Below are 27954 nucleotides of genomic sequence, written 5' to 3'. Positions count from 1 at the left end.
ATATTTTTTAAGTTCACAAAAATTAATTCCTAGCACCGGTAATTCCGTCTATCCAAAACCTGCTTAATTTTCTAGTAAGATGCGCTCAGGTTGGAAACGAAAAACTACCTTATAAGGGTATAAACGACTGAAAGCAGGAAGAGGCTTTGACAAAACTAAGGAAGTTGCAGCGCGCTTGCTCACTGAGGGACTTTTTTGAGGCAAGAGAAGGAACACATGACATCGTTCTCTTCTCAAATTAAAAATGTGACTGGGTTCACCGGGAAAAACGCAGTGGGAAATGGCAATGACCGGGAGCAGAAAAGGTAGGGGGAGGTGGTCAAATGAAAAGCGCAGCTCTGGGTTCCTATTTCAGGAGCGGATCCTCCACTGGCCTCACCCACACCCTGGGCTGGGGAGTCTCCGCGATCTTGCAAAACCTCGAGGGGCGCTCCTCTTTTCTCCCTCCTCCGCCGAGCCGGTCCCCACGCCCGGTCCCCTCCGTCCCCGCGCCCACCGGCAGGGCGGGGCGCCGAGGCAGAGGAGCGCCGGGTGGGCCGGGCCCGGAGACCACCCCCGCCCCGGCACGCGGGCAGCTCGGGCGCCGGGGGCACAGGCCCAGAGGGGGTCGCGCGGAGGGGGACGCTCGCGGGGTACGGGGCCGGCCCGCGCCCCCGCAGCGATGCCAGGAGGGTGAAGCGCCCGGGCGAGGGAGGCCCCCGGCTCCGGGCCCCACCCCTCGCCTCGCAGCCGGGCCGGGACCGAGACAGCCGGCAGGGGCACGTCCCCGCACCATTCATCTCCCGGCCTCCGGCCTCCTCCCGCCCCCGCCATTTTTCCTTCCTCCGCCTCAGTTTCCCCCACCCCCGCTCGTCAAGCCCCTTCGTCGCCTACCCCCGCTCAGCCCCTTACCCTGTGCCACAGTCCACCACACAGGCCGGCAGCCGTCCCGCCATCTTCCTCCTCTCCTGCTGCTGCCACTGCCGGCGTCTGCTCCGTGCTGGTTGAGGCCGGGGGTTGGCGGCGGGAGCTGGGGGCTATCTGACCATCCACAGCCGGGCCGCTCTCTCTGTCCTGGGTCGGGGGGGGGGGAACCGGGAAGCCGAAACAGAAGCGAGAGGCAGCAGGCTCGGTCAGCGGCTACCACTTCCGCAACCCAGGCAAGCAGTCCCCGCCCTGTCCCGCCGCGGCCTCCTCCCCTTCTCTCTTCCCTCCCCCTCACTCCTGCCCCCACCCTACAACTTCTACCCCTCACACCGCCCTTCCCCGGGAAGCCAAGATGGCCGCCAGCGCCGACGCCCCGGCCAGGCCAGGACCAGGCCGCGCGCGCCCCCCTTCCTGCTAGGAGCGGGCGGGGTGAGGGAGCATGCGCGATGTGGCGCCGGCGGCCGGCCAGGGCTCCAGTCCCGACGTTAGCTGACTCCACTTCGGGTTTTCCGAGAGAATACAGGAAGTCCGCCCGAGCCTCCAGTCTTCTTAACCTGGAAAGGGCTTTTCGGTTCCACCCTTCGGGTTTAGTTTGTTACCTCTTTGCTAGGTTGAGGAAGAGGTGGAGGTGCATCCCGTACTCCTGAATATCTTCGCCCGTGCCCCAGGGAAAATCGTCTCATTGAAAATGTCAGCGGCACAAAACTATTCTTATAACTTAAGTGGCTGCATTTCTATGTGAGGAGTGATACCAGAGAGAGGAAGTGCCATCAGGAAACTGATGAACAAAGGCTTGCCCCGTGGCTCTAATTATGCCATTGTTCCCAGGTTGTATTCATTTATACTTGTAGGTTGATAGAGGACTTTAGATTGTAGCTCCCCCAGAGGGCAGGACTGTGCCTGCAAGAAGGCAACCCTCCTAGGAATATATACTTTGTTATACATTCTACACAAACAGACCTTTATGAAAGGATGATGAAAAATAACTGCTTATCAGGGATTAAGGACCAAGAAAAACAATTTTTTTAAAGATAAGAAACTGCAAAGCTTAGACTAGCTGTTCTCAAACTGTGCATCAGAATCACCTGGAGTGCTTCTTAAAAACACAGATTGCTGACCTGCACCCAGAGTTTTCTGAGTAGTTAGTCTGGAATACGGCTTGAGAATTTTCAGTTCTGTCAAGTTCCCAGGTCTGGCCGTCAGCTTTGGAAACCTAGAAGGTTAATAGTAACTTTCCTCCGCACCAAGTTTATTCTGTATTTGCTTATATGAGGCTGAAATAAGAAATGTTTTTCCTAGGAAAGGATGTGTTATTCACCAGAAGATCACACAGTCTGGTGTTAGGCTGACCTGGGTGATAGAATGTGGGCTTTTCATTCATTCACTTCATGGGTAATTGTTGGGAGATGTGCTGATCCTGGATATTCAATGAGAAAAATAGATATATAGATATAGTCTCTGTTCTAATATACTTTACGGTTAATGGAGGAAAAAAAATGTGTTAAGAAAGAACAAAACAGGAGACTATGAGAGATGGAGGTGAAGGGTGAGCGATTGGGGGAGGGTCAAAAATAGGGACATCTCTGAGAAAATGGCATTTAAAAGCTAAGTTAGAATTAGACTGTAGGAAGATAGCAAAGTAGAAAGCTCCAGGAATCAGTCCCCCCACCAGAACAACTGTTAAACAGACAGGAACTGTGAATCAACTATAGAATACTGTATAGCATCTAGGGAAGAGCAGGAGGAAGAGGCTGATGAATTACAGTAAAAACCCGGTAAATTGCCCTCTGCTCAGCCATTTGGGGCACCCATCCCCATCTCTTGCAACATGCAGGAGTGAATTGGACCCCTGAAATGACTTACTGGTGCCAGAAAGAAACATAAAAATTCACTTCCCCAAGACCCCAGGTGGTCATAGTCTGATCACCCATCACTGCTTTTGATTACCAACTTTGGATTGCTGGGGGTCTGGCTCTGAGGGCAGCCATTATCCCAACCCACCCCAGACAAAGGCTGTGGGGGAGACCTAAGGACAGGATGCTTTCCTAGGGCTGCATTTGCCGGGCAGGTCAAGAATGCACAACTTTGGGGAGCCATGGAAGAAGCTCCTGACATCCTTCCTGGCTTCTCCTCATCCCTTCTCCAGGGCAGTTTGAAGCAGGCTGGTGCTCCCTTTGTGGGTCCCTGGCCTTGTTCAACCCAAGAAAGGCTTACTTGGGAAAGTTGCCAGAGCAGAATTTGCTCTGGGAAAGGGGAAAGGCTTACTTGGGAAAGTTGCCAGAGCAGAATTTGCTCTGGGAAAGGGGGAAGATCTGTTTTCTTGGGAAGTAGAAGGGACATTCAAATTCCTGTAAACAGGGGAAGCACCAAGCCACTAGCAAGCACAAGCCCAGGACCAGACACAGGCTCAGAAAATACAGGGAAGACCCTGCACTTCACGTTCACCTTGGGCAGTATATCAGTCAGGGTTCTCTAAAGAAACAGAACCGATAGGTTTATCTGTAAATATGAGATTTTTATAAACATTGTCTCAGGCAACTGTGGGTATGCACAAGTCCAGATTCCATAGGACAGGTTACAAGCTGAGAACGCCAATGAAGGTTTCTAATGAATTCCCCAGGAGAAGCTGGCTGGCTGAAGTAGAGATGGAAATTCTCTTCTGATTGCTGAAATCATCAGTTCTCCTTGGACAAGACTTCTCTCATTCTTGAAGGCAGTCACCTCACTTGACTGTAGATGTAATCAGCCATAGATGCATTATTTAAATCCATGAAATGTCCTCACAGTAACAATCACGCCAGTCCTTGCTTGACCAAACAACTGGGCACCATAAACTGGCCAAGTTGATGCATGAAATTAACATCATAAGTGAAACTTCCTAATAGGAAGGTTGACACTCTAAAAGATCTCTGTCATATCACCAACTGGTAACAAACTCAAAAAAAAACCAGACAACTCAGGGAACAAATCTGAAAGTTCACATTTTAAAATGTTAAAATGTACAGTGTGTGACAAAAGATTACAAGACAAACAAAAAACAGAATATGATGACACATTCAAAGGGATAGGATAAAAATCCAGAAAATACCAGTGAAGATGACCACACTGTGGACATACTAGAGAAAGACTTTTTTAAAAATGATCTTTAGTATATTCAAGGAAATGAACTAAAGGATATCAGGAGAATAATGAGTGAACAATATGAGAACCTCAATAAAGAGATAGAAATTTTAAGAAAGAACAAACAGAACTACTGGAGTTGAAGACCACAATAACTGAAATGAAAAATACCCAGTATGATTTCAACAGCAGATTAGAACTGGCAGAAGAAAGAATCAGTGAACTTGAAGACAAGATAGTTGAAATAAGACAGGCTGAGGAGGGATAGGAAAAAGGAATTATAAAAAGTGAAAATAGTCTAAGAGATCTCTGGGACGTCATCAGACAAATCAAAATAACATGGGAGTCCCAGAAGGAGAAGAAAGAGAGAAAGAGTCAGGAAGGATAACCCAAAAAATGTCAGAAACTTCCCAAACTTAGCAAAGAGAGATGAATACACACATCCAGGGAGCCCAAGAACACCAAACAGGATAAACTTGAAGGAGAACTCACCCCATCACAAGGAGAGAGTTCTGAAATCTGCAAGATAAAAGCAACATGTTATGTACAAAGGAGTCCCAATACATTCCCAAGATAAATAAAAAAAAAATCACCACTAGAGCTGCCCTACAAGCAATGCTAAAAGGAGCACTTCAGACTGAAAGTGAATGACACTAGACAGTAAATTAAAGCAGCCTAAAGAGGGAAGCAGACGTCGCTTAACTGATAGAATGTCCGCCTACCATATGGAGAGTCCAGGGTTCTACACCCAGGGCTTCCTGGCCTGTGTGGTAAGTTGGCCCATGAACAGTGCTGCCATGCCATGCAGGGGCACCCTGCATACAGGAGCCCCATGCGCAAGGAGTGTGCCCCACAAGGAGAGCCGCCCTACGTGAAAGAAGCACAGCCCGGCATGGAGTGGTACCACACACAAGGAAAGCTGACACAGCAAGATGACGCAACAAAAAAGAGATGCAGTTTCCCAGTGCCATACAAGCAGACGCAAGCTGACACAGAAGAATACACAGTGAATGGACAGGGGGATAGGTGAGACAAATAAATAAATAATATCTTTTAAAAAATAAATAAAAAACAAAGCAGCAGAAAGAAATAAAGACTTCCAGCAAAGGCTATATGTTCACCAACTTGAATACCAAAGCTCCAGAGAATCTCTGAGGTTACCATCTGTAACCACTGCATTCTACTGAAGATATGACTACAGAAAAGTGTATGCCTTGTGGATAAAGATACATCCCAACTACCATTCTCCTATGTCATTGGTTCCAAAGTCACTTAGACCTGATCATAAAAAATCAAGTTACTGAAAAATCATTCTCTCATCTTACCTAAGAGAAATGCCAATGGAAACAGCCAGTTACTGAAGCATATTTTGTGAGCATTTAGGATAAATAAGCATTCCTTGTTGGCAGAATCCATTAGATTCAGTTTGGTATTTTACTTTGGAAGTGAGGTAAGTTATTTTGTTTGATTTATTATTTATATTGCTTTTTTGTTGGAAGACTGTAATAGCTAACATTTACAACCAGACACTAGCTGAACATTTTTCCTATAGTAATTCAGTAATGCCTTACAAAAGTTCTATGAAGGGCTACATGGAGCCACAGGAGAGGGAGGGAAAAGGAGAATCAGCGAGTCACCAAGAGGCAGCACAGTAGCTGCTATGAGGAGTCCACCTGCACAGCTGCCAGCAGCCTGGCCTCGCCAGGCCAAGCCTAGACAGGGGTGGAGATAACGAATCAGCATCAAGACCAGGGGTCCACAAGGGCATGGGGTACATGAGCATGGGGAGGGGGCAGCAGGTGGGCCCCATCAGGGAGGCTCATGGGCTCCAGCAGTCACAGCTCTGTGGGATCTGGGGCAGCCATGCAGTCAGACCCTTTGGCCTCACGCGGGAAGCAGTAGGGTGCACTGTGGAGGCCAGCTTCAGTATCTTCATCAAGGGAGCCCAGTGGATCCTTTTGCACATCCTTTCAGATGTACCCATGCCACTTTTGAGACCACCGTTCTAGAGGATAGAAGAGAGGAGAGGGGAAAAAACAAAGTTGACCTTCATGGGGTTGCGATATCCTAAGACCTGAGAGGGACTGAAGAGACATGTATGACTTACAAAGAAAGGGCTGGATAGATGAGTTTGGATGAGAGGTAGTGTAATAATTTGATATTATTTATGAATCCCCCAAAAGAGAGAAAAAATATGTTCTATGTTTTTAAATTAGTCTGTTCCTCTGGGTGTGATACCTATTGGTTGTATTAAATTCAAAGGTTTTTTAAGTTTTCTTGATAAAAGACTAGGGCTTTGATTCAACCACATCAGTAGACCATGACTCAGGGTTGAATCCCTGCCCCCTTGGTGGGCTGATATAAATGGACACTCACTCAAGAGGATGCACAGAAGAAGACACAGAGAGAGCATTCCATGGACATGGAAGAGGAGAGAACTTGGTCATTTCAGTTCTGCCATGTGACAGAAAGGAGAAGTCTCAAACAGCTAAAGCCTCGGGAAGAGAGATTAGCCCTATGCCAGCCTGCAGCTGAGATTAGAAGAAGCTGGGCCCATCGAGCCTTAAGATGAAGAAGGAAGGAGAAACCAGGCAGAGATCATCTATCATCTTGCTTCAACATGTGGCAACAGATTTTGTTGAGAAAGGAGCCTTGAGTAAGACTCTGTAGGGCCTTGTAACTATAAGCTTTTACACCCAATAAATACCCTTTATAAAAGCCAACAGATTTCTGGTACTTTGCATCAGCATCCATTTGGCTAATATCAGTAGCAAACTGGACTTTCACTGAAGAGGTATATAGATGACTGTAAAGGATAAATAAGGCATAGTGTCTTATACTACACAGTTTAGGAAAGGCAAGAAAGAAAAAGAAGCATGAACTATTCATTAGAAATGGATTTTTTGAGGAAGTAATGAGATGGTAGCATGCAAAAAAAAAAGAACCCAAGGATCTCATCTACTACATAAGTTGTGTCAGAGAATTATGGGTTTGGGGCTTTTTTGAGTTGTGTCTAATATAGGAAATATAGGTGATTTTTAGGCAATGCCATTCAAACTTTACCTGTCTGCTATTAAAGATTTGTGTGAGGGGAAGCGGCTGTGGCTCAATCGATCGGGCTCCCATTTACCATATAGGAGGCCCAGGATTTATGTCCCAGGGCCTCCTTGTGAAGGAAAGCTGGCCTGGGCCTGCAGAGAGCTGATGGCCCTTGCCCGTAGAGAGCTGGGGCAGCCAGATGAAGCAACAAAGGGAGACAAGTAGACACAGAAGAATGTACAGCGAGTGAACACAGAGAGCAGAAAGCAAGCAAGCCACAAGGCGGGGGGAGGGGGGAGAGGGAGGGAGGAAGGAAGGAAGGATGTGAGCTTCTCTTAAACATAAATGAGCATTTTGTGAAGATGCTATATGAGTTACTTTTTATTGAAATTAGAAAGAAAGAAAGAAAGAAAGAAAGAAAGAAAGAAAGAAAGAAAGAAAGAAAGAAAGAAAGAAAGAAAGAGAAAGAAAGAAGAAAGAAAGAAAGATGTGTGTGAGCTTCTCTTAAATATAAATGAGCACATTGTGAAGATGCTGTATGCGTTACTTTTTATTGAAATCACTTCCTAAAACACAAAAGGAAAGAATGAATGAATAATTTTTGGGGAAGAAGTGATCAAAGTAGCTTTGCCTTGTGGGAAATGTGTCTGGGAATTCAATATCGTTCAGTGGGCAATGGTAATCATCTTCCTCTATTGTCTTGTTCAGGAAATAAGATTTTTTAGAGAACGGGGATGTCATGAAGAATGGGATAGAGGTTTGGAGGGTGGTAGATTTGGATCTGTGGAGCAGGAAAAATAGGGTGGTCTAGGCAGGAGAAAGACCTTGAGCAGGAGTGATGGGAATAAACATGATTTGTTGAGGGACAGTGAGGAGACATCTGTCAGGAGTGAAGAAGCGGTGTTGTGGATTTGGGGGGGGGGGGGGGGTGGAATTCCCAGAGCAAATAGTGTAAAAATCAAAATTTTACACCACTTGAGTGGGTAAGTCACCACCACCTTTACGTTTCTTTACCTGTAAAATCAGAAGTTGGACTGGATGACCTCTAAAATATCTTCTGGCTCTGAGATTTTATGATTCTAATTAAGAAGCAATGGGAAGAAAATGGAATCGTTTGGGGCAAGGTTAAGGAAAAACTGGAAATAGGAGGGACAAGTTTTAAGGAGATTTCATTCATTCAGTATACAAAAGTGGGTTTTTTTTTTTTTGTTTTTTTTTTTTTTGAGCACTTCTATACAAAGCCTTAGAATAGTTCCTGGCCCATAGTAAGAACTACATATATACATTACCTTCTGCCATGATTATAATTATTGCTATTATTATTATTATTGGAAATAGGAGTGAGTCAAAGATGAATCCAAAGTTTTGAATCTGGCTTGATGGTGATTCCGTTGGCAGACCTGGACATTAGAAGTTGATGGAATGGTTGGGAATAGGATAAGTTCCTTGCCAAGGAATAGCAAATAATGTAGGAAACAAGGGTGAAGCGAGAACCCCTCACCACCACTTGTATTTATTTTTTAAGACATATTGGTGTTTTAAAAACTTTTCTATGGATTAGGGTTCCTCTGTCTCAGTTGTATTGACATTTTCAATCAGTTAATTCTTTTGTGAGCGGCTGTCCTGTGCATTGTAGGACGTTTAGCAGCCACCCTCCAAGACTCACTAGATGCAAGTAGCATCTCTTTTCGGCTCCCTGGTTGTGAAAACCACAGATGTCTCTAGACATTGCCAGATGGCCTCTAGGGAGCAAAATCACCCCTGGTTGAGAAACACTGTTACAGAAAAATGTGGTAGATTTGAACTGAATGAATAAATGAATTAGATTTATAAAGCTCCTCAGTGGATGTATCATTTGACAATTACGTGAAAATCTGGATCTTATATCTAGTGTACAAATCGCCATCTTGAATTTGCAGTATTGAGGTTTTAACACATAATTTCATACATGAAAGTTAGGCCTACAATGATGGGGGAGGTTGTTAGTGTGGGAGGAGTGGGGTGAGGGGATGGGGTATAGGGAACTTCTTGTTTTTTTTATAATGTAACCTTTTTTGTGATGTATGTATCTTCAAAAAAATACAATTTATAAAAATGATGGAGGTGGGGGTTTGGGGGGGTTATATGGGAACCTCTTATGTTTTTTTTAATGTAATATTCTATGTGATCTATTAACTTTAATAAAAAATTTTTTTAAAAGTTAGGCCTGACAGCTTCTTGAATTTACACGTAGGCTTTAGTATAAGTCAGATTTTGTATGTAGTTAATAAGGGAAAGTATATATATATAAATGGTTTATCTGAGTCCATGATTTTTCTCTAGCCAAAATGGTAATTTTTTTTCACTATTAACATGTGGATAAGTTGTTAAAATAACCATTTGCCTTTCCACAGGTGTTTTTTGTGAATGCATTTTAGAAGACATAAAAATTGTGCCATTTTTGGTATGAAAGGGGTGAGTGCTATGTCACTTTTCTGAAAAGTCACTTTTCTCCTATTTTATTAGTCAGCCAAAGGGGTGCTGATACAAAATGCCAGAAATCTGTTGGGCATTATAAAGGGTATTTATTTGAGATAGGAGTTTACAAATACCAGGCCATAAGGCATAAGTTACTTCCCTCACCAGTCTGTTTGGAGCAAGATGGCTGCCAACATCTGTGAGGCTTCAGGCTTCCCGGGCTCCTACTTTCCTGGGGCTTGCTTCTCTTTCCTCTGCAAGCTTACTTCCTGGGGCTATAGTTTAAGACTTCAGCATCAAACTCCAATGTCAAAACTCCAACATTAAGAACCCTCGACTCTATTCTTTGCAATGCCCTAATGATGTGGCCCAATCAAACCCCTAATCATAACTCAATCATGCCCAGTAATAGACCAGATTACAAACATAATCCAATATATATTTTTGGAATTCATAATTATATCAAACTGCTACACCTATTGAACCTTTTTGGTGAGCTGATGTTTTGTAATTAGTAATCCAGGGTTGAGTAGCTCTCAACACTTTGGTGATTTCACTTCAACCTTACTTCCTTCTCTCAATTGCTAAAAATTCTATTAAAAATTAATCTTAAATTATGAAGTTTTGAATAATAAAAAAAGAATTCTTCCTAAGTAAAAACAAAAAACAAAAAAACCATATGAAGTAAGCACCATTATTGTCTCTGAAACTGCAGCTGAGAGATTAAGCAAAGCCACAAAAGTAGAAAGTGCTAGAGCTGAGCCTGAACCCAGGTAGTCAGTCACCAAAGTTAGGCCATTATCCACTACTCAGTAAATACATTTTCTAATTTTGAAAGACCCAAACAACATGTAAGAATTAAAAGAAAAACCTAAAACTACCCTATTAAGATTCTGATTGAGGCTGCAATGAATTTGTAAGATAATTTGAGAAAGAAAAGACAAGTCATCAGATTTTACGAATGAACATCGGAATTACTCTGGCCATTCAGGTTGATATGCTTTCTCAGACATCCCTGTCACACAGCCTACGAGGTCTTCCTTTGGGATTCTGTAGCAATCAATAGCCATACTTGCCATTAAGATGGGTTCTGCCATCACCACTTTGGCCTTCAAGTGGGACCCACACACAATAATCTGGGTCATCTTCTGGATATGTGGAAGAAAGTGTTGGTGGAAGTTTGCTTGGAGTGGGAGCTTTCTTTTCTACCATTCATCTCTGCTTTTTTCATATTCATTCTTTGATATTGAGGATTCCTTGAGTGAAGCAGCTGTTTTGCTAATCTCTTGATAATCTTAATTCTGTTCCACCTGAGTTGAGACAAGTTTTCATAATTTTTTGTTGCTTTAGAACATGTGAGATCTGTGGGGCCCCTTCCCAGCCCTGCTTCTTCTTGCTCTGTCTCCTGCTGTATATAGCCTGTGGCTTCCATCCTCCATTTTCCCCTTCTCATGCTCCTCCTTTTCTCCCTCTTCTTCCTTCTCCTCTTCTTCCTCTTCTACTTCAGGCTCATCCTTCATTATCATTAGAGTTGGAGGGAGTAATGGATGCTTGGGGGGCAACTTCCCTACTGTTCCAGTTTTTTGTTTGAATTTGCTTCCTCCCTTCACGGCACCAAAGAGAGGCATAAGTAAGCTTTTTAGCTTTGTTTTCTGTATCTCTACTCCAGTTTTCAGTCTTTTTTAGTTCTGGAATCTCTGCTGGCTTTACAATTAGTATCAATCCTTTAAGTCTCTCTTGTTTGTTCCTTAGTTCAGAGGTTCTCAAGTAAATTTCTTCTGGGACACACCATCTAACGCACTCCCCAATTTCATTTCTGACATGAATGCATCTAAAGAATCCTGAGATGGTGATTCCGACACAGCTTTGCTTGAGGCTTTCAGCCTCTCACAAGCTTCACAGCTCCCTTTCAGCACTCTTTAATTTTGCAACCAATTCACAGGTCTCTGGCTTCTCATCAGTCTTCCCAACCTTCTTCATTTGGCTTCTTCTCAACCAGGTCAGTCTGATCAAGGAATGTGTCATCATCCTATCATAAAAGTCTTCATCTTCCCAGGTCTTGGCTTTCCTTTTCGGAGATATTGCCTCTTGACCCAGCAATCCCAAAGTATCCAGGATCCAACAAGCTTCCAAAGAACAATGGATCATTGCTTCCTTTTGCTTTCCAGAGTGAATGGCCTCAGCCACCAGTTGTTTTCCAGTTGACTCATCCATAGGCAATCTCACCCTGCAAAGCCAAGTGCTTTGAATTTTCAAATTCATATTCTACTTCTTTTCCATCTCCATCAAAAAAAACCTTGGAGAGTCTTTTTTAGATCATTTGTATTAAAGGCCTCCCTTTCCTGCTGAAACTCTTAGACAGTGAGGTTCTCTTCCGCCTCATCCTCTGCAGCAGCTTCTCCCATTCCTGGAGCTGTCCATCTCATCATCTTGACTACTAGTATTTCTCTTCTTTTCAGTGGTATCCATTTCCTCTTCTTCATCTGAATCTTCATCCAACATCTTTTCCAACAGTATTGGTTGCTGCTTATGCAATTCTTTCAACCGCAGCCCATTTCATCATCTTGACTACTAGTATTTCTCTTCTTTTCAGTGGTATCCATTTCCTCTTCTTCATCTGAATCTTCATCCAACATCTTCTCCAACAGCATTGGTTGTTGCTTATGCAATTCTTTCAACCACTTTACTGTTAACTTGGATTTTGCCTCTCCATCTTCCTTAGGTCCCTGCAGACTGCCAGATGCCAGATGCTGCCTCCAAAACCCAGAGCATGTCAAATGTGGACCTGACAGTAAGTGCAGGATGGGATGTAGATTTTGTTGAGAAAAGTGCCACGAGTGCTTCCCAGATCCTGAGGTAAAAGCCAGACCATGACTATCACATTCTCGTTCAGGCCCTGACACCCAGGGGGTGCTCCAGGCACACGTCACAGCTAGATGCAGCCTTCGCACTATGAGTGCTCAGGATGGCACCGCCCTTCAGGGCCTCTAGGCTCTGAGGGGCCGGGCCATGGCAGGAAGAAGCTGCTGTAGGGGACGTGGCTGCTCCTCTTAGGGCCCCAAGTTCCCCCACTGTCCGGTGGGACCAGGGGAACATGGGGCTCCCTGGAACCAGGGTCCCACAGGGCCGGGGGCCTTTCCTTCTTCACCTCCCTGGGGTTTGAGGGACCGGTGGCCGGGGTCTTACCATGCCCGCTGGGGCTGGGCAGGGCTGGCTTCTGGAAGTCTGAGTTCTTGCAAAGCCGGCGTCCCTGACAGAGAGGGGACATCAGCCAACATACGCATTTTGATGCTTTTATGTTAAGTGCCTGAAAGTCCATAACATATTATGTTCGTCAATTCTTTTACATGTAGAAAAATTCGTTTTGTCCCGATTATTGCTTTTTACCTTGAAAGTTATCTATCATTATTTTTGCAACTCTCTTACAGTTTGGTGTATTTTGGTTTATCTTTTACACCTTTATTTTCAACTCCTGTGTAATTTTCTTTTAGATAATTCATTTTTATTTGCATTGAACGAGATTTTCTGTTTTGTTTCATTTTTACCTTGAAAACCACAGTATTCTAGTAGCATTTAATCTATCATATTTATTATGATTATAGTTTGGAATTATTCTATTCAAATTTTGAACATTTTCTTTGAGTTTTCCGTTACCACATTAACTTGTTTATTTTTTTTCTTATCTTGTTTTGTTTTTTTTTTAAATAAGTGGTTTAATAATTAAACCACTATTCTTCTAGTGGATATCTGTAAGGGTTTAACACATATTTAATGTTATCTTCCGTATTAATGTCTGCATTTAATCAGTATCTGTAGTCTCTCCCATAACAAAACTAGAACCTACAAACACTTTTGCTTCCACCCTTTCTTCCTCCACCACCCCGCCAGTTATTCATATGCCATTAAACCAAAAAAGAAATAATAAATGACATTTTCCCATAATAATATAATTTAAAAAAACACAAAACTAAATGAGACCTGAGGATAAGTAGAAGTTAGGGGAAAGAGGAGGAAGGAGAGCCCTCCAGGAAGAGAGAATAGCAAGTGTCAAGGACCTGAGATGAGAAAGAGATTGACTTGTTCCACAAATTGCAAGAAGACAACATGAAGTGATCCAAGGGAAATGCAATGGAAAGTGAAGCAAAGAGATAAGAAAGAGCCAAATAATGCCAGGCCTCAGAGACTGCTCTAAGAGTTTAAAGTTCATCCAAAAAGCCACTTAGAGTCATCAAAGGGAGTTTAGCAAGGAAATGTGGCTACTTTGTAGAGAATGGATCCGTCAGGATCAAGACTGAAGTGGATGGTCTTGTACACAGTGGAGTTCGGGGATAGGGGTATGTGATGGACAGCATCCAGGTGGGATCAGGTATGCGCAGAGGAGAGTCACATGGAGGCATCATCATCATCATCACATCTGTTGCTACTCACCACAAAATAAAGGATGAATCCGCATGGGGGAAGAGAGGCTTTTCTCAGAGATTGTCTTTCCAGAAGGCAAGCAGAAGTGGTTGTTCTTTTAGGTGCATAGTTTTTCCTTTCCTTTTTTTTTTTCCTTGAGGTACCAGGGTTCAGGGATTAAACCTGGGACCTAGTATGTGGGAAGCCAGCACTCAACCACTGAGCCACATGGGCTTCCCTGAGTTGCTTTTTCATTTGTTTTGCTTGTTGTCTGATTTTTTTGTTTTTTCATTAGGCACTGGGAACCAAACCCAGGACCTCCCATGTGGGAGGTGGCCACTCAACCACTTGAGCCACATCTGCTCCTGCTTTTGTTTTTAACTTTCCTTCATTTTAGAAGGTACCGGATGGGGATTCTTTGCTCCATCTCCAGTATCAGGTAATTAAAGTCATTTGAGGGAGCATATGCCTGAAGATTGACTCTGACGAAAGAGAGGAATGAGGCTTGGTAAAGGAGAACAAATAATTATTTCCAGCAGTTATAGGTGGTAAAATCAGGAGTGAAGGGATCATACCAGAGGGCTCCCCAGGACAGGCAGAGTTTAAACAGGTCACTCAGGGCAGTCCAGACTTCTAGGCCATCAAGATAGCTGACCACGCTCTGCCTTGGGCTGGTTGTCCTGGCAGTGGTTAGGCCAGGGTCAAAAATTCTAATGCTTCCAGGGACCAGGCAGGTAATGTTAGAAGTGAGTGGGGCCAGGAAGAGGGCAAAGCAAAGTGAAGAGCCCACACCCTACCAGAAGGCAGTGGACAACCATTGCTGTACAGGAATTCAGGCCTCTTGTTGTCAGAACCTCCCCCTTTTCAAGAGAATTCTGAAATCTCTATTTGTTTCTGTTCATAACTATTTCATTGCAGGCTGTATCTGACCTGTGGGCTGCCAATTTGAAACCTCTGATTTGAAAGGCTATTTTAGTTGCATGTTGCATTCAAATATGAAACTCATGTGACTATTAGGTTCTATATCTCATTAATGTATCTCATTACCTAGACACTTTCTATCACAGCTTTATTTTTTTTCAGTCAAGGCTGCCCTTTGTTTGTAAAGGCAGTGACTATTAGAAGCATTTGGAAGTTTCAGTGCTTGTTGAAAAAGTCATTTGTGCTTGTTCCTCATAATCTGTTGACCCAAACACTTGGCTTGCCTAAGACCCCTTCTACTTCCTACTTGCTGCTTGCCAAACTGGTCAGCCTCTGTGCTACTTCAGTGGTTGAGTCTTCCTCAGCTGTGCTGAGCCTTCAGGTACCCATCTGGCAGGAGCATTTCTGACCACCCTTTTGCATATGCACCCCACCTGATCACCCTTCTCTAAACACAAAGAAGCAGAGGATGTCAAAGCTGGAAGGCCTGTGTGGCAATTTCAAACTGTATGTACCCCAGAAAATCATGTTCTTGAAACTAGTCCATTCCTGTGGGTGTGAACCTATTGTAGGTGGGACCTTTTGATTATATCACTGCAGTTAGGGATCTTTGATTAGATCACTTCAGTAGGCCATGACCCAGGGTGGGTCCTAATCCCCTTACTGGAGTCCTTCATAAATGGGATAAACATGGGGAGAGGAAGCCACAGAGACAGAGAAATACCTAGGAACTCAGAGAGGAATCCAGAGAAGCTAAGAGAGAATATCTCAGTAGTCAGAAGCTGAAATCAACAGAACCTGGGAGAGAGAAGGCCACAGAAGCAGCAGCCAGATGCTGAAAGCAACAAGACCTGAAAGAGAAGGGAGTAACAGCAGATTTTGCCATTGTGCCTTGCCATGTGACACAGAGGTCTACAGTATCATCTGAGCATTGATTTGAACATTTTCCTGACCTCAGAACTGTAAGCTTATAAGTTAATAAATTCCCATTGTAAAAGTCAACCCCATTCTGATATATTGCCTTGGCAGCCTTTAGCTAACTAAAATAGCCTCTTAAAGATTATCTTGTTACATATGAAAATAAAAGAAATAATAGATGGGAAGTGGAGGGGGGAGGGGTGTTTACCTGCCCAACATTCATTTCTCCCTAGTAGCAACCCAATTTCTTTTTAGGTCAGGTCAACCAGGTGCTTGATTCTTATCAGTTTCCAAACCCAATCCTCCAATTTCTCAAACATCTGTGAGTCTTACAATATCCTTCCAATAAATCCCACTTTGCTTAATTAGTAGCAGTTAGTTTCCATTATTTGCTTGAAATTTAAAAACCTTAAGTGATACAGAAGCCTAGAAATTTGGAGTGACTTTCCTAAAATCTTAGAGAAACTAAGAAACTGACTGCAGACTGAAACCCAGTTTTAATCCCTTTTTAGGGCTCTTTAGTTGTAACATCACAAAGACTGCTTCATTTAACAGATATAATGGTTACCATGAGATTTCCCAGGATATGCTGCTTTAAGGCAATTTAGTGAAAATCTCTGGATTTTAAAAAGCATCCAAGAAGTTCATATCACTCTATCTCCATTATCTTAAAATGAGAAATTATAACATTTAGGTTCTTGCTGCTGGGATGACTATTTGCAAATTGGTAGACTGATGGAATCCACAGAGAGCACTGGATAAGGGAAGATAGATATATGGTCACGATCTCCATGTAGCCTGGTGATCCTGGTGCCAGGCTCAGAACAGCTGGCTGTGAATCCTGGCTCCTCCCCTTACAAGGGGTGTGACCTTAGACAATAAACATAGTGTAAACAGGGAGCACTGACTAGAAATCAGGAGCCTTGAGTTGAGTATGAACTCGTCCACTGCATCTGTTTCTTCATCTATATAATTGGCAGAGCTTGATAAAGCTTGAATTTTTTTAAAAAAGCATATACTAAACTATAGAATGCTATAGAATGATCTTATTATGGACAAATCAGGAGGCATATGATTCAATTAAAAGTAATGACTTTTTACTCATTACTTGAACATATAGACTTAAACATCTGAAAACTCGTCCCCCTCTTCACAGAGGTTATCTTGGGAACTGTGTGCTTACTCTTGTAATGCTACCGTTGCTCAAAATATTTTGAGAAGATCTCCTTTAGACTTGCCTTTGGAGTCTATGGCACATTCTTTAAATATCTTCTTTGGTGGCAAATCTTGGCCTTCTAAAGGTAGATTTGATTTTTGGAATTGGCAAAAGTCATTTCTTCAGAACCAAGTCCAGTGAATATAAGGGCTGATCAGTCAGGGCTACAGGTTGTGATGAAAAGCTCTGTGTGAGGGAAGCGGATGTGGCTCAACTGATAGAACATCCACCTACCATATGGAGGGTCCAGGGTTCTATACCCAGGGCCTCCTGACCCGTGTGGTGAGTTGGCCCACATGCAGTGCTGCCACGTGCAATGAATCCTGTGCCATGCAGGGGCGCCCCAGTGTAGGGGAGCCCGACATGCAAGGAGTGAGCCCCACAAGAAGAACTGCCCTGAGTGAAAAAAGTGCAGCCCGCCCAGGACTGGCGCTGCACACACAGAGAGCTGATGCAGCAAGATGATGCAACAAAAAAGAGACACAGTCTCCCAGTGCTACCTGATAATACGAGTGGACACAGAAGAACACACAGCGAATGGGCACAGAGAGCAGACAATGTGGGGGGGGCAGGGGGAATAGGGAGAGAAATAAATAAAAATAAATCTTTAAAAAAAAAGTTCTGTGTGACTATAACATAATCAAACTGGTTTTTCTATGTGACTTATAAACTGCTTCTGATTATGGTTCTAAAAAAGAGTGCTAGGAAAAGTTTACTCAGTGATCCTCTCCCTGGGATAAAAATATTATACATATTATATGAATAATTTCCATTGAAAATATATTTCTTACTATATAAGTGTTGGAAATGAGGTGGGATTCTGTGGATATTACCCTAGTCTCCCACCACCTGCAAACAATGCATAGTTTATTCGCAATATGACTACCAATTTGAAAGAAAATAAAAGAATAACCCCCCTTTGGCAGTTTGAAATTATTTTATGATTCCCAAAAGGAGAAATATTATGTTTTAAACTAATCCATTCTGTGGATATGGGACTCATTTGCCTGGATTATGTTAGTGAGGCATGATTTATGTTGAGTCTCTGCCCTCTTGCTGGGTTGATGTAAATGGAAACACAGAGATACTCACTCAGGCAGACATAGTGAAAGAAAGCTGGCACGTTTGATTTTGCAATGTGAGAGCTAGGACTGCAGGAAAAGAAGCCCCGGAGAGGCTCAGAGAGCTAAGGGAGAACAAAGGGACAAGCCCGATGCCTTGTTGCTCACAACTTAGCTCCAAGAGATATTAGATTCTGGAGGCGAAAGCAGAGACCTCTGCAGAGATGGACAGCCATCTTGTTTCACCATGTGATAACAACGTAAGGGTCAATAGTAGCTAACCTTGGTGAGAAAGCATTTCTGATGGTGCCTCAGTTTGGACTTTTCATGGCCTCAGAATAGTATGCTTTTATTCCAAATAAATCCCTATTATAAAAGCCAACAGGTTTCTGGTACTTTGTATTGGCAGCCCTTTGGCAAACTAAAACATTCCCACCCCCATCCCACCCCACCCCCACACACATACCACATTGATAAAAACAGATTCCAGATGGGCTACAAATCCCCAAAGTACCACAAGATCCATACACTTTGTTGTGGCCAATGAAGTTCTCTGTGTTCTGGTGCCTGTCTCCCCCATCTTCTCTCCTCTTTTCTCGCAAGGCAATAGCCTCATCAGCCTCCTTGATGTTCTTTATACACCAAGGCCCTTCCCACCTGCATTCTCTCCCCCACCGCAATCATTAGTTACTTCGGAATCAGTCTAAACCTCGCCTCATCAGAGAAGCCTTTTCTGACTACCCAATCTGAGATAGCCTGCCTCCCCCATCACTCTCAACCATCTCACTTTGTTTTAATTCTCTAAAGAAATGTCTTGTTTATTTATTCATTCATTGAAATTGTTTATCTCTCCTAACTAGAAAACATCCCCCTCCAGAATTTGAAGGGGTCTGCCATATAAAAAATGCTCAGTAAATACTTGTTCAATGAATGAATGAATGTGTCAAATAACAAAAATCAAAACTATAACATATTAAAAGAAAATTTAAATCCTCATCTTTACAGTCAACTGGTTTTTGACAAACCTATCAAGTCCATGTTTACAGGATAAAACTGTCTCTTCAACTAAAGATGCTGGGAGAACTGGATATCTATAACAAAAAAGAATGAAAGAGGACCCCTATCTCACTCCCTATACAAGAATCAACTCAAAATGGATCAGAGGCCTAAATTAAAAAGCTAGGACCATAAAATTACTAGAAGGAAATATAGGGAAAATCTTCAAGACCTTGTGGTAGGTGGTGGTTTCTAGGACCTTACACCTAAAGCATGTACAACACAAGGAAAAATAGATAAATGGGACCTCCTCAAAATTAAACACTTTTGCACCTCCCAGGACTTTGTCAAAAGTGTGAAAGGCAGCCAGCTCAATGAGAGAAAATATTTGGAAACCACATGTCCAATAAAGGTTTAATATCCATGATATAAAGAGATGTTACAACTCAACAATAGAAAGACAAATGACCCAATTTAAAAAATGGGTAAAATACTTGAATAGACATTTGTCCAAAGAAGAAATATAAATTGCAAAAAAAAAACATGAAAAAATGTTCAACATCACTGATGACTAGGGAAATGCAAATTATAACTACAATGAGATATTATTTCATAACTACCAGAATGGCCACTGTTAAAAAGACAGAACTACAAGTGTTGGAAAGGATGTGGAGAGATAGGAACACTTATTCACTGTTGGTGGGAATGCAGAATGGTACAGCCACTTTAGGCAGTTCCTAAAGAAGCTGAATATAGATTTGCCACGTGACCCTGCAATTCCATTACTGGGTGTATATACCCAGAAGAACTGAGAGCAGTGTCACGAACAGACATCTGCACACCTATGTTCATAGCAGCATTATTCATGATTTCTAAAAATTGGAAACTACCCAGGTGGCCATCAACCAATGAATGGGTAAACAAACTGTGGTGTATACAAACAATGGAATTTTTTACAGCTGTAAGAAGAAATGAAGTCGTAAGGCATATGACAACATGGATGAACCTGGAGGACATTATATTGAGTGAAGCAAGACAGACACAAAAGGACAAATACTGCTTAATGTGTTACTTTGAACTAGTATATTGTGTAACATATTGTATGATTACACTTATATAAAATGTAAATATAAATCAATTTATAAAGATGAAATTTGATTCATTGTTGTGTAGGACTAGGGAAGGCATGCTAAGGGGTGTGTAGTTTTTCTTTTTGGAGTAATGAAATAGTTCTAAATTTTTTTGTTATGATGAATGCACAACATTGTGATTATCCTGAAAGCCATTGTTTATACACTTTAGATAGATCATATGGTATATGAATATATCTCAGTAAAACTGCTTAATAAATAAATAAATTCTTGTTGTGCAAGAATAGCCAGAAATAGCAGCTAGGTACAGCAGGGGAAACAGAGAGATTGAGGGGTAAAGAATTTTCTTGTTTGTCTATTTTTTTGTTTATTATTATTATTATTGAAATAATGAAAATGCTCTAATAATGATTGAAGTGATGAATGCACAACTATGTGATTATACCATATACCCTTAATTGTACCCTTTGGATGAATCATATGCTTTATTAATATGTATCAATAAAATTGATTTGTTAAAAAAAATTAGGAAAGTATTTGTATAATCTTTAGGTGAGGGGTACTTTCAAAGTGAAACAAAAAACCTCAGAAATTATTAATGGGAAGAGTTGCCATATCAGCCCTGGACCATCCATGTCCACCCATATGTTACCTGAGAGAAAAATAAACATTTAGTTCTTATGCCACTGTAATTTAGGGTTTTCAGTTACATTCAGCTGAAACTAATTCTAACTGATAATACCATAACATAATGTTGAATGCAAAAAGCAAGTCATTAAGTAATATCAGAAAGACATAAACTTAAATGCTTATATGTGACATCAGGCCAAATTAGGTATAAATAAAAAGGAATAGAAAAGACCATGTTAAACTGGAAAATCCGGGCAGCATAAATAAGATCATTACCAATTCAGCAAATAGACTCAGAACGTCCAGTTTTTCATGTTAAATTTTCTGAATGTTTTGGAAACAAAACATTTCAGGCTATATCTAGACTCCAGGCCAGTTAGTGGCCTTTGATTTGTAGTGTGATCTAACATTTGGTGGCGGGGGGTTGGGGGGGTGATGGGGGGCAGAGGAAGGACGGATGGGTCCTATAAGTGTATACACTTATATGTGATATAAACAGAGAAGATATGGAAGACTGCATACCAAACAATGGAAATCTGAAAAGGATAAGATTGGAAGGGGAGAACATTAACTATTTCATTACAACTCTGCATTGTCTTTCTTGTTATAATGAGATTTTAAAAACCAATGAGGTAGGGGGAAATTTGCTGAGAACTTACTGAGACTGGAAATCCAGTCAAATGGGTTGATCCAAGATCAAGCAGAGAAAACTTTTAGGATAATTCAGTCAGCGCAAGTTCAATCTGTCAATCATTAATTTAGCATTAATACCTAAAACTAGAATATACAGATTTGAGAGGGAAAACACAAGTAAATTGTACATTACAGTGACTTTTGTTAGTTGTAGCTAAACTAGAAGTTATATATAAACATGTGCACTTGCCAGTTTAGAGAGAAAAGAATGTCCCAGGCAATAGGACATTGATTGTTTTTTAAATAAAAGATAGAAGGAAGTACATTCTTAGTTCTCTACAGTGTGGCCCAGTATACATATCGCCTTTAGTTTAGCACATCATGTTCTTATTAAAATTGGTTCTAGTTTTAAAGCAGCTCAGATTTTTAAATATTCATTTTTTTTAATCTACTTCTGTCTCAGGCAGGCATTGCCATTTTCCTCCAAATGCTTATTTGAAAAATGTGCTAGGTTCTCATTTCAATCTAATACTGCACAGTTGGTTCCAATTTGATGAGAAGAAACTGGATTGTGAATATATTTTTTCTGACACATCATCTATTTTCATCCCTTTGTAAATTTGACAACCTGTGACAGTTCATGCATTTCTGAAACAAGTCTCCCAATTACCAAAGAAGCTAATAATGATAATATAATAAATAATGAATTATTTGACTAGGGTTTATTTAAAACAAAGTTTATCAAACTTCTTTCCATTACTCTACCCCCTGGTCCCTTCTGCTCACACACCCTATGCTGTTTAGCATTTAGGCCTAGGGAATTATGAGCCTTAAATAGCAGTCATTTTCTCTAATGGCATATCAGTGCTTTTTCACAGAGAACAGGGGCTTAGTATAATAGTCCCTGAGTTTTGCAAATGAGGGAACTAGGATATAGAGAAGTTTAGTGACTTATTTAATCTAGAACAAACTAGTGGAGCTCTTAAAAATGACTTAAGGGGGAAACGGACTTTGGCCCAGTGGTTAGGGCGCCCGTCTACCATATGGGAGGTCCGCGGTTCAAACCCTGGACCTCCTTGACCCGTGTGGAGCTGGCCATGCGCAGTGCTGATGCGCGCAAGGAGTGCCGTGCCACGCAAGGGTGTCCCCCGCGTGGGGGAGCCCCACGCACAAGGAGTGCGCCCGTGAGGAAAGCCGCCCAGCGTGAAAAGAAAGAGCAGCCTGCCCAGGAATGGCGCCGCCCACACTTCCCGAGCCGCTGATGACAACAGAAGCGGACAAAGAAACAAGACGCAGCAAACAGACACCAAGAACAGACAACCAGGGGAGGGGGGGGGAAATTAAATAAATAAATAAATCTTTAAAAAAAAAAAATGACTTAAGTATATCTCTAGAGATTCATAAAAGGTAAAAACTACTTTGAAAATCTATATAGTTCTCACAAAAAAATAACAAATTCAATGATGCTGATATACTTTGGCATAATGTCCTAGCGGTCAGGATACTTTGGTAGTAAATGAGAAAAACCAGTCTCAAATCAGCTTGAGAATTATAGCTTTTAGAGTGAACAGATAAGAATAAATTCCAAGGAGTTAGTTACATGCAGGCATGGCTGGATGCAAAGTCTCAGAAATATCACTGGAATCTGTCTCTCTTTCTCTCTTGGCTTTACCTGTCAACATGCTGACTTCATTCTCAGGCAGCCTTACTCTCATGGCAATGATGGCTTCTGTTCTAAGAGTTTATCAACTTCAGTGCAAAGAATTCACCTCTTTCTCTGTGGTCCCAGTGAAGATTCTGGTATGAACTCTCTTTAGCTAGCTTGGACCAGATATTTCTGAACCCAACACTGTGACTCCAGTTGGCCAAGCCTGGGTCACATCCTCTGGCCCTCTCCAACCGTCCCCACCAGAAAGTACCACACAGACAAAAAGTGGAGGAGGGGTGGTCAGAAAGGAAAAAGAAATAAGTGTTTATTACTCAGAGAAGGGAGTAATGAATGTGAGGCCAGCAAAAACAAAAGAAATCTCTTAAAAATGCCATTTACATTTATATTGTGTTATAACCTAACATAACTAATCACTAATTTATTGCTTCGTGGTTGGGGGTTTATGCCATTTTCATTTATAAAGCAAAAACCAAAACATCATCACTAAGGAAGAGACTGTAAAAGCAAATAAAAAATTCACTAGAGAAATCACTGACTAGCAAGTAAAAAACAAAAAAGATGCACTATGCTCATCCAAGTTTGAGAACTACTGTAAGTAGACAATGGGGATCCACCAGGGGTATTAGGAAAGAGAAGAACATGTTTTGGAAAGGTAACTCTTTCTGCAAGGAAAAGTGGCATTAGAGGAAGTCAAAATAGGAGGTAGAGAGGTGTGCTAGGAGACAGTAATGATAGAACAAATAAGAAATGGCGAGCACCTGCACCAGAACAGAGGCAACGAGTGAGGGTGGAGAGGAGGCACATGTTCAGACACATTAAGAGAAACATAGTCCATAGGACTAGATGATCTGTTTGATGTGGGATATGAAGTGGTGTGGGCTGGAGTTTGTAAAGGGTGCCCTTGAGAACTGAGAGTGAGAGATAAGCAGGAGGCATGGCTGTGTGAACAACAGTGTGAGGTTAGCTCAAAGTGAGAGATCAGGCTGGGCTTGCTATGGACAGGAGTCCAAGGCTTGAGGCTGGGCTGTCCAAGATCCGGAGGCACAGATCTGGGAACCCTGAGGTTGAAGACTTGCTGACCGCCCCTCACCTGAGAACACCTCCCTTCTTTGTCCCATCTGTAGGTCCCTGCCTGTCATTTAGCCCATGCCTATAGTAACCTCTTGGGCATTCTCTCTTTTTTGTTAACTCCCTGAAGCCAGGAACAATGGTTTGTCTAGATGTTCTCAGAACTTACCCTAGGGTCTTCACATATTTGAAGTTCACTAAACATTTTTAGGTGAATGAATTTTACTAATTATCTAGGTAATTATAGCTATGACAGCCTCATATTTGCATAGTCTTTTGGCCTCATTTTTTGGTGTTAATTATATAAATTTGTATTTCTGTAATTCTACATGCCTCCATTATCACTCTCCAAAATGCTCATTTTTATGATGAGTTAAGAGTAAGGAAAATGCATTACTTTCTTCCAAACATTAAGTATTGTAAGATGTCTGTGTAATTAGTAAAGTAGGAATCTCCATATTATTTTAGATTCCACCAAAAAGCACTTGAGTAAAAAAAATTATTCTAAAAACTTTCATTCTAGTTAATTAAAGACAAAGAATTATTTTCATCAGTTGTCAAGACTGGCATGGAGGGAGCTAGAACAATTATTTTTAGAGCGTTATGATCACTTCTTAAGTATCTCCTTATCTAAAGTACCTATTATCTTTTTCTCAGAATGTGCTACCTAGAATAAATTAGACATACTTTACCCAAGCCCCAAAGGAATCACTACCTTGAAAGATAAAAAAAATAATATAAGCACAGAAAATATAAGACTAACTTATCAGTTACCTCAGTCTTTCATGTGTTCATTTATTGGATCATTCTTTTTTTGTTTATTCTCCACTACCTTTGCCGTCTGCCCTCTGAGTACGAACAAGAACTTCCTATTTATAGATATTTCAAGTCATCAGAAAACTCAAATAGGTACAGCTTTTCTTTGTAATTTACTCTCATAAGTTAGAGAGCAATAAGAAGTAAACAAGCTATCATTGATGACTTCGAAATCCAATTTCAAAGCAGATGTGGCAGGTAACCTCAGATAACCAAAAAATGTAAAATGATAAAGATATTGGCAAAAATTAGGGAATATCCTGTTTTGTTTTGGGTTTTTGTTTGTTTGTTTTAGATTTTTTTTTTTTAAGATTTATTTTTATTTATTTAATTCCCCTCCCCTCCCCCGGTTGTCTGTTTTCTGTGTCTTTTTGCTGCGTCTTGTTTCTTTGTCCGCTTCTGTTGTCGCCAGCGGCACGGGAAGTGTGGGCGGCACCATTCCTCGGCAGGCTGCTCCCTCCTTCGCGCTGGGCGGCTCTCCTTATGGGTGCACTCCTTGCGCGTGGGGCTCCCCTACACGGGGGACACCCCTGTGTAGCACGGCACTCCTTGCGCACATCAGCACTGCGCATGGGCCAGCTCCACACGGGTCAAGGAGGCCCGGGGCTTGAACCGCGGACCTCCCATGTGGTAGACGGACGCCCTAACCACTGGGCCAAAGTCCGTTTCCCATGTTTTAGATTTTAATGTCTACATTCCATTCATTTGGAATAAATTCATGTATTTGGTTAGGGAATTGGGAATTGTACCTCTCTGAGTCTATTTGACCCTTTTATACTTCCCTGTGTGTGTTGATGTTAGTTGAGATGGCCTAATTATCCTGAAAATCTATAACTCCCTGTTTCCCCTGATCTCCAAGAGTCCATTTTCTAATTTTATTTTAATTGTTGTTTTCTTTGTTTATTTCCAGGAGTCCATTTTATGCCTCTCTACTTAAAATTTATGGTGTGTTTCTGCTACTCCTCTATATTGACTCAACTCCTACTTATGACCTGTTTATAGCTATTGCATGCAATACCCACTACAGCTCCCTGGCCCCGCCCAACCCCTGGTTTTGCCTTCTTGGACCTGTTTTGACCTTTTGCTACTCAGAACCGAATATAACATACTACACTAACTTTAATGTGCTGATCATTTGCCTGTTTCCTCTCAGATCCATTCCTTGCCTTTCTCTTATTCTGTCCACATCACAGAAAGAAGATTCCTGCCAACTACATTTCCCAGGCTTACTCGCCCATGCCCAAGAGGAAATAGGACAGTGAAAGATGAAAGATGAAAAGTTGGAACACTGGCAGAAGAAGAGGAGAGGCCAAGGTATTTCTCCCCATCTCTCTGATTTGGAAAGATTTTTCCATCAGTGGCTGCTTGTCCTCTACCATTTTCATTCTAGATCCAGACAGGGACAATGGTCCAGAGCTCTGTTCACCCAGTTCCCCTGTTGGTCTCTCCAGCCTTAGAAATGGATGGTCAAGTCTTCCTACTTTCGCCGCTTTTTGGGGTGCCTCTCCTTCCATAGTCCAGTTTCCCACCCTTTCAACACATTTTTAACTGGCTCCCGATATTATACTCCCTGACTAAACTACCTGACTTGGGCTCTGGTTTCTGACTAGACCCCATCAGACAACCTGAGGTGTATACCTGGCAAATTGTTAGTCAAAGAGTAAGGCAATTGTCACAGTCCCAGAAGAAATAGTATAGATATTGCAAGGCTCATCTTCCAAAATGTCCAACGGAGATATACCATAACTTGTGAATATTTTATTGAAAATATATAAAACAATGGAAACACAAAGAGCCATTTAATTTACAAAAGCCACTTTCCTTTAGTTCCTAGCTTCATTCTTTAGCAATCTCCCACCAATACTGAAACCATGGGGAATGGGGAAGAGTGAACAAAGAATCATGCCCACACTGAACCCAAAATAGTTCAAAATAGTAGATTTGCCTGCATAAAAGTAAGAAAGATGTAATCAGCACCCAGAATAGGTAACCAAATGCAGTTAGCCCTGCTGTTCTTCTGAAGACCCCCACTATTCTCCCCCCCCCCCAAAATGTCTCCCTTCCTGCATTCATCTGACCTTCCCATGACACAGAAGCACTCAAGCTTAATGTGGAAGAATCCAGAATAGTTGCCAGTGGCCTCATTGGCCTAGGAGTGACCCAACTTTTGACACAGTTATCCAAAATCAGACTTTTGTGTCCATGGAAGGTTGAGGCTGTGGTTTCATGACCTTTGAAAGGATTTCGTTCAACATGTCTAGCTTCTAAGCAAAAATTCTTTTCTAGTTTTTGAAACGGAACAGAATTTAGAGGCCACAAGTGGGGCTAGTTTTATTCTTTGACCAGAGATGGGTCATTGACACAGGTTAGTTCACCTTCCACTATCTCTTTCTGAACTCCTCGCCACTCCACTGATACCTACACATTTCTCTCCACCACTGCCTTCAGGCAGAACCTGGACTCAGAAAAAGATCTGTCAACTCATTCACACTGAGGTATAAGTGGCCCAAGTCGTCTTTGTCTATTTATAAAGTACAATGGTCCAAAAAGGGTAGAATGCAACAATAAGGAAACAATAAAGCTAAATATGTAATCCCTACTGAAAAATCTACATTTTAACAGATCACAGGGGAATTACACTCATTCCTCATTATAACACAGTTAGTAGCAAAATTTGGTGTTATGAGGAAAAACTTGCTAAGCAACACCTTCTTTTCACTGTAATTAAAAAACCTGCATTATTTTTTAATGAAAAAAAAAAAGGTTAGGTTCTAGATTGGTGATATCAATAATATCTACTTGTAACTCCCCACTAAAGAGCACTGTAAATTTATTCCTTAACACTAATAAAAAATATATGGGAATCAAAATTTAAAAATATCTGCTTCCCATATACGAGGTCCCAGGTTCAATCCTCATTACCTCCTAAAAACAAAACAAATGGAAAAACCAACTTTCATTGGGGAGCAGATATAGCTTAGTGGTTGAACACCTGCTTCCCATGTATGAGGTCCT

At 41.8% G+C, this 27954-nt stretch overlaps 1 protein-coding gene, 1 long non-coding RNA gene and 1 pseudogene across 2 annotated transcripts in view; 1 reads left to right on the top strand and 2 right to left on the bottom strand.

Annotated features, from left to right (window-relative positions):
• The window catches only part of ACTR3 (actin related protein 3), a 70689-nt gene extending 69330 nt beyond the window's left edge, over positions 1-1359 (bottom strand). The window contains exon 1 of the mRNA XM_004482903.4: positions 892-1359. Coding sequence (XP_004482960.1) covers positions 892-935 — 44 coding nt within the window. The 5' untranslated portion in view covers positions 936-1359. The remainder of the gene's footprint in view (positions 1-891) is intronic.
• Positions 210-26236, top strand: LOC139439327 (uncharacterized). Its single transcript, XR_011649289.1, has 3 exons — positions 210-305; positions 12245-12313; positions 26133-26236. It is a non-coding gene; the product is annotated as an uncharacterized lncRNA (long non-coding RNA).
• LOC101423072 (kanadaptin-like) lies at positions 10519-11670 on the bottom strand (annotated as a pseudogene).
• Positions 26237-27954: the final 1718 nt, after the last annotated feature.

This window comes from Dasypus novemcinctus, chromosome 7, assembly GCF_030445035.2.
Source record: "Dasypus novemcinctus isolate mDasNov1 chromosome 7, mDasNov1.1.hap2, whole genome shotgun sequence".
NCBI classification, from domain to species: Eukaryota; Metazoa; Chordata; class Mammalia; order Cingulata; family Dasypodidae; genus Dasypus; species Dasypus novemcinctus.
Note: the sequence above shows the minus strand (reverse complement) of the source record. Positions and strands in the feature narration are given on the sequence as shown.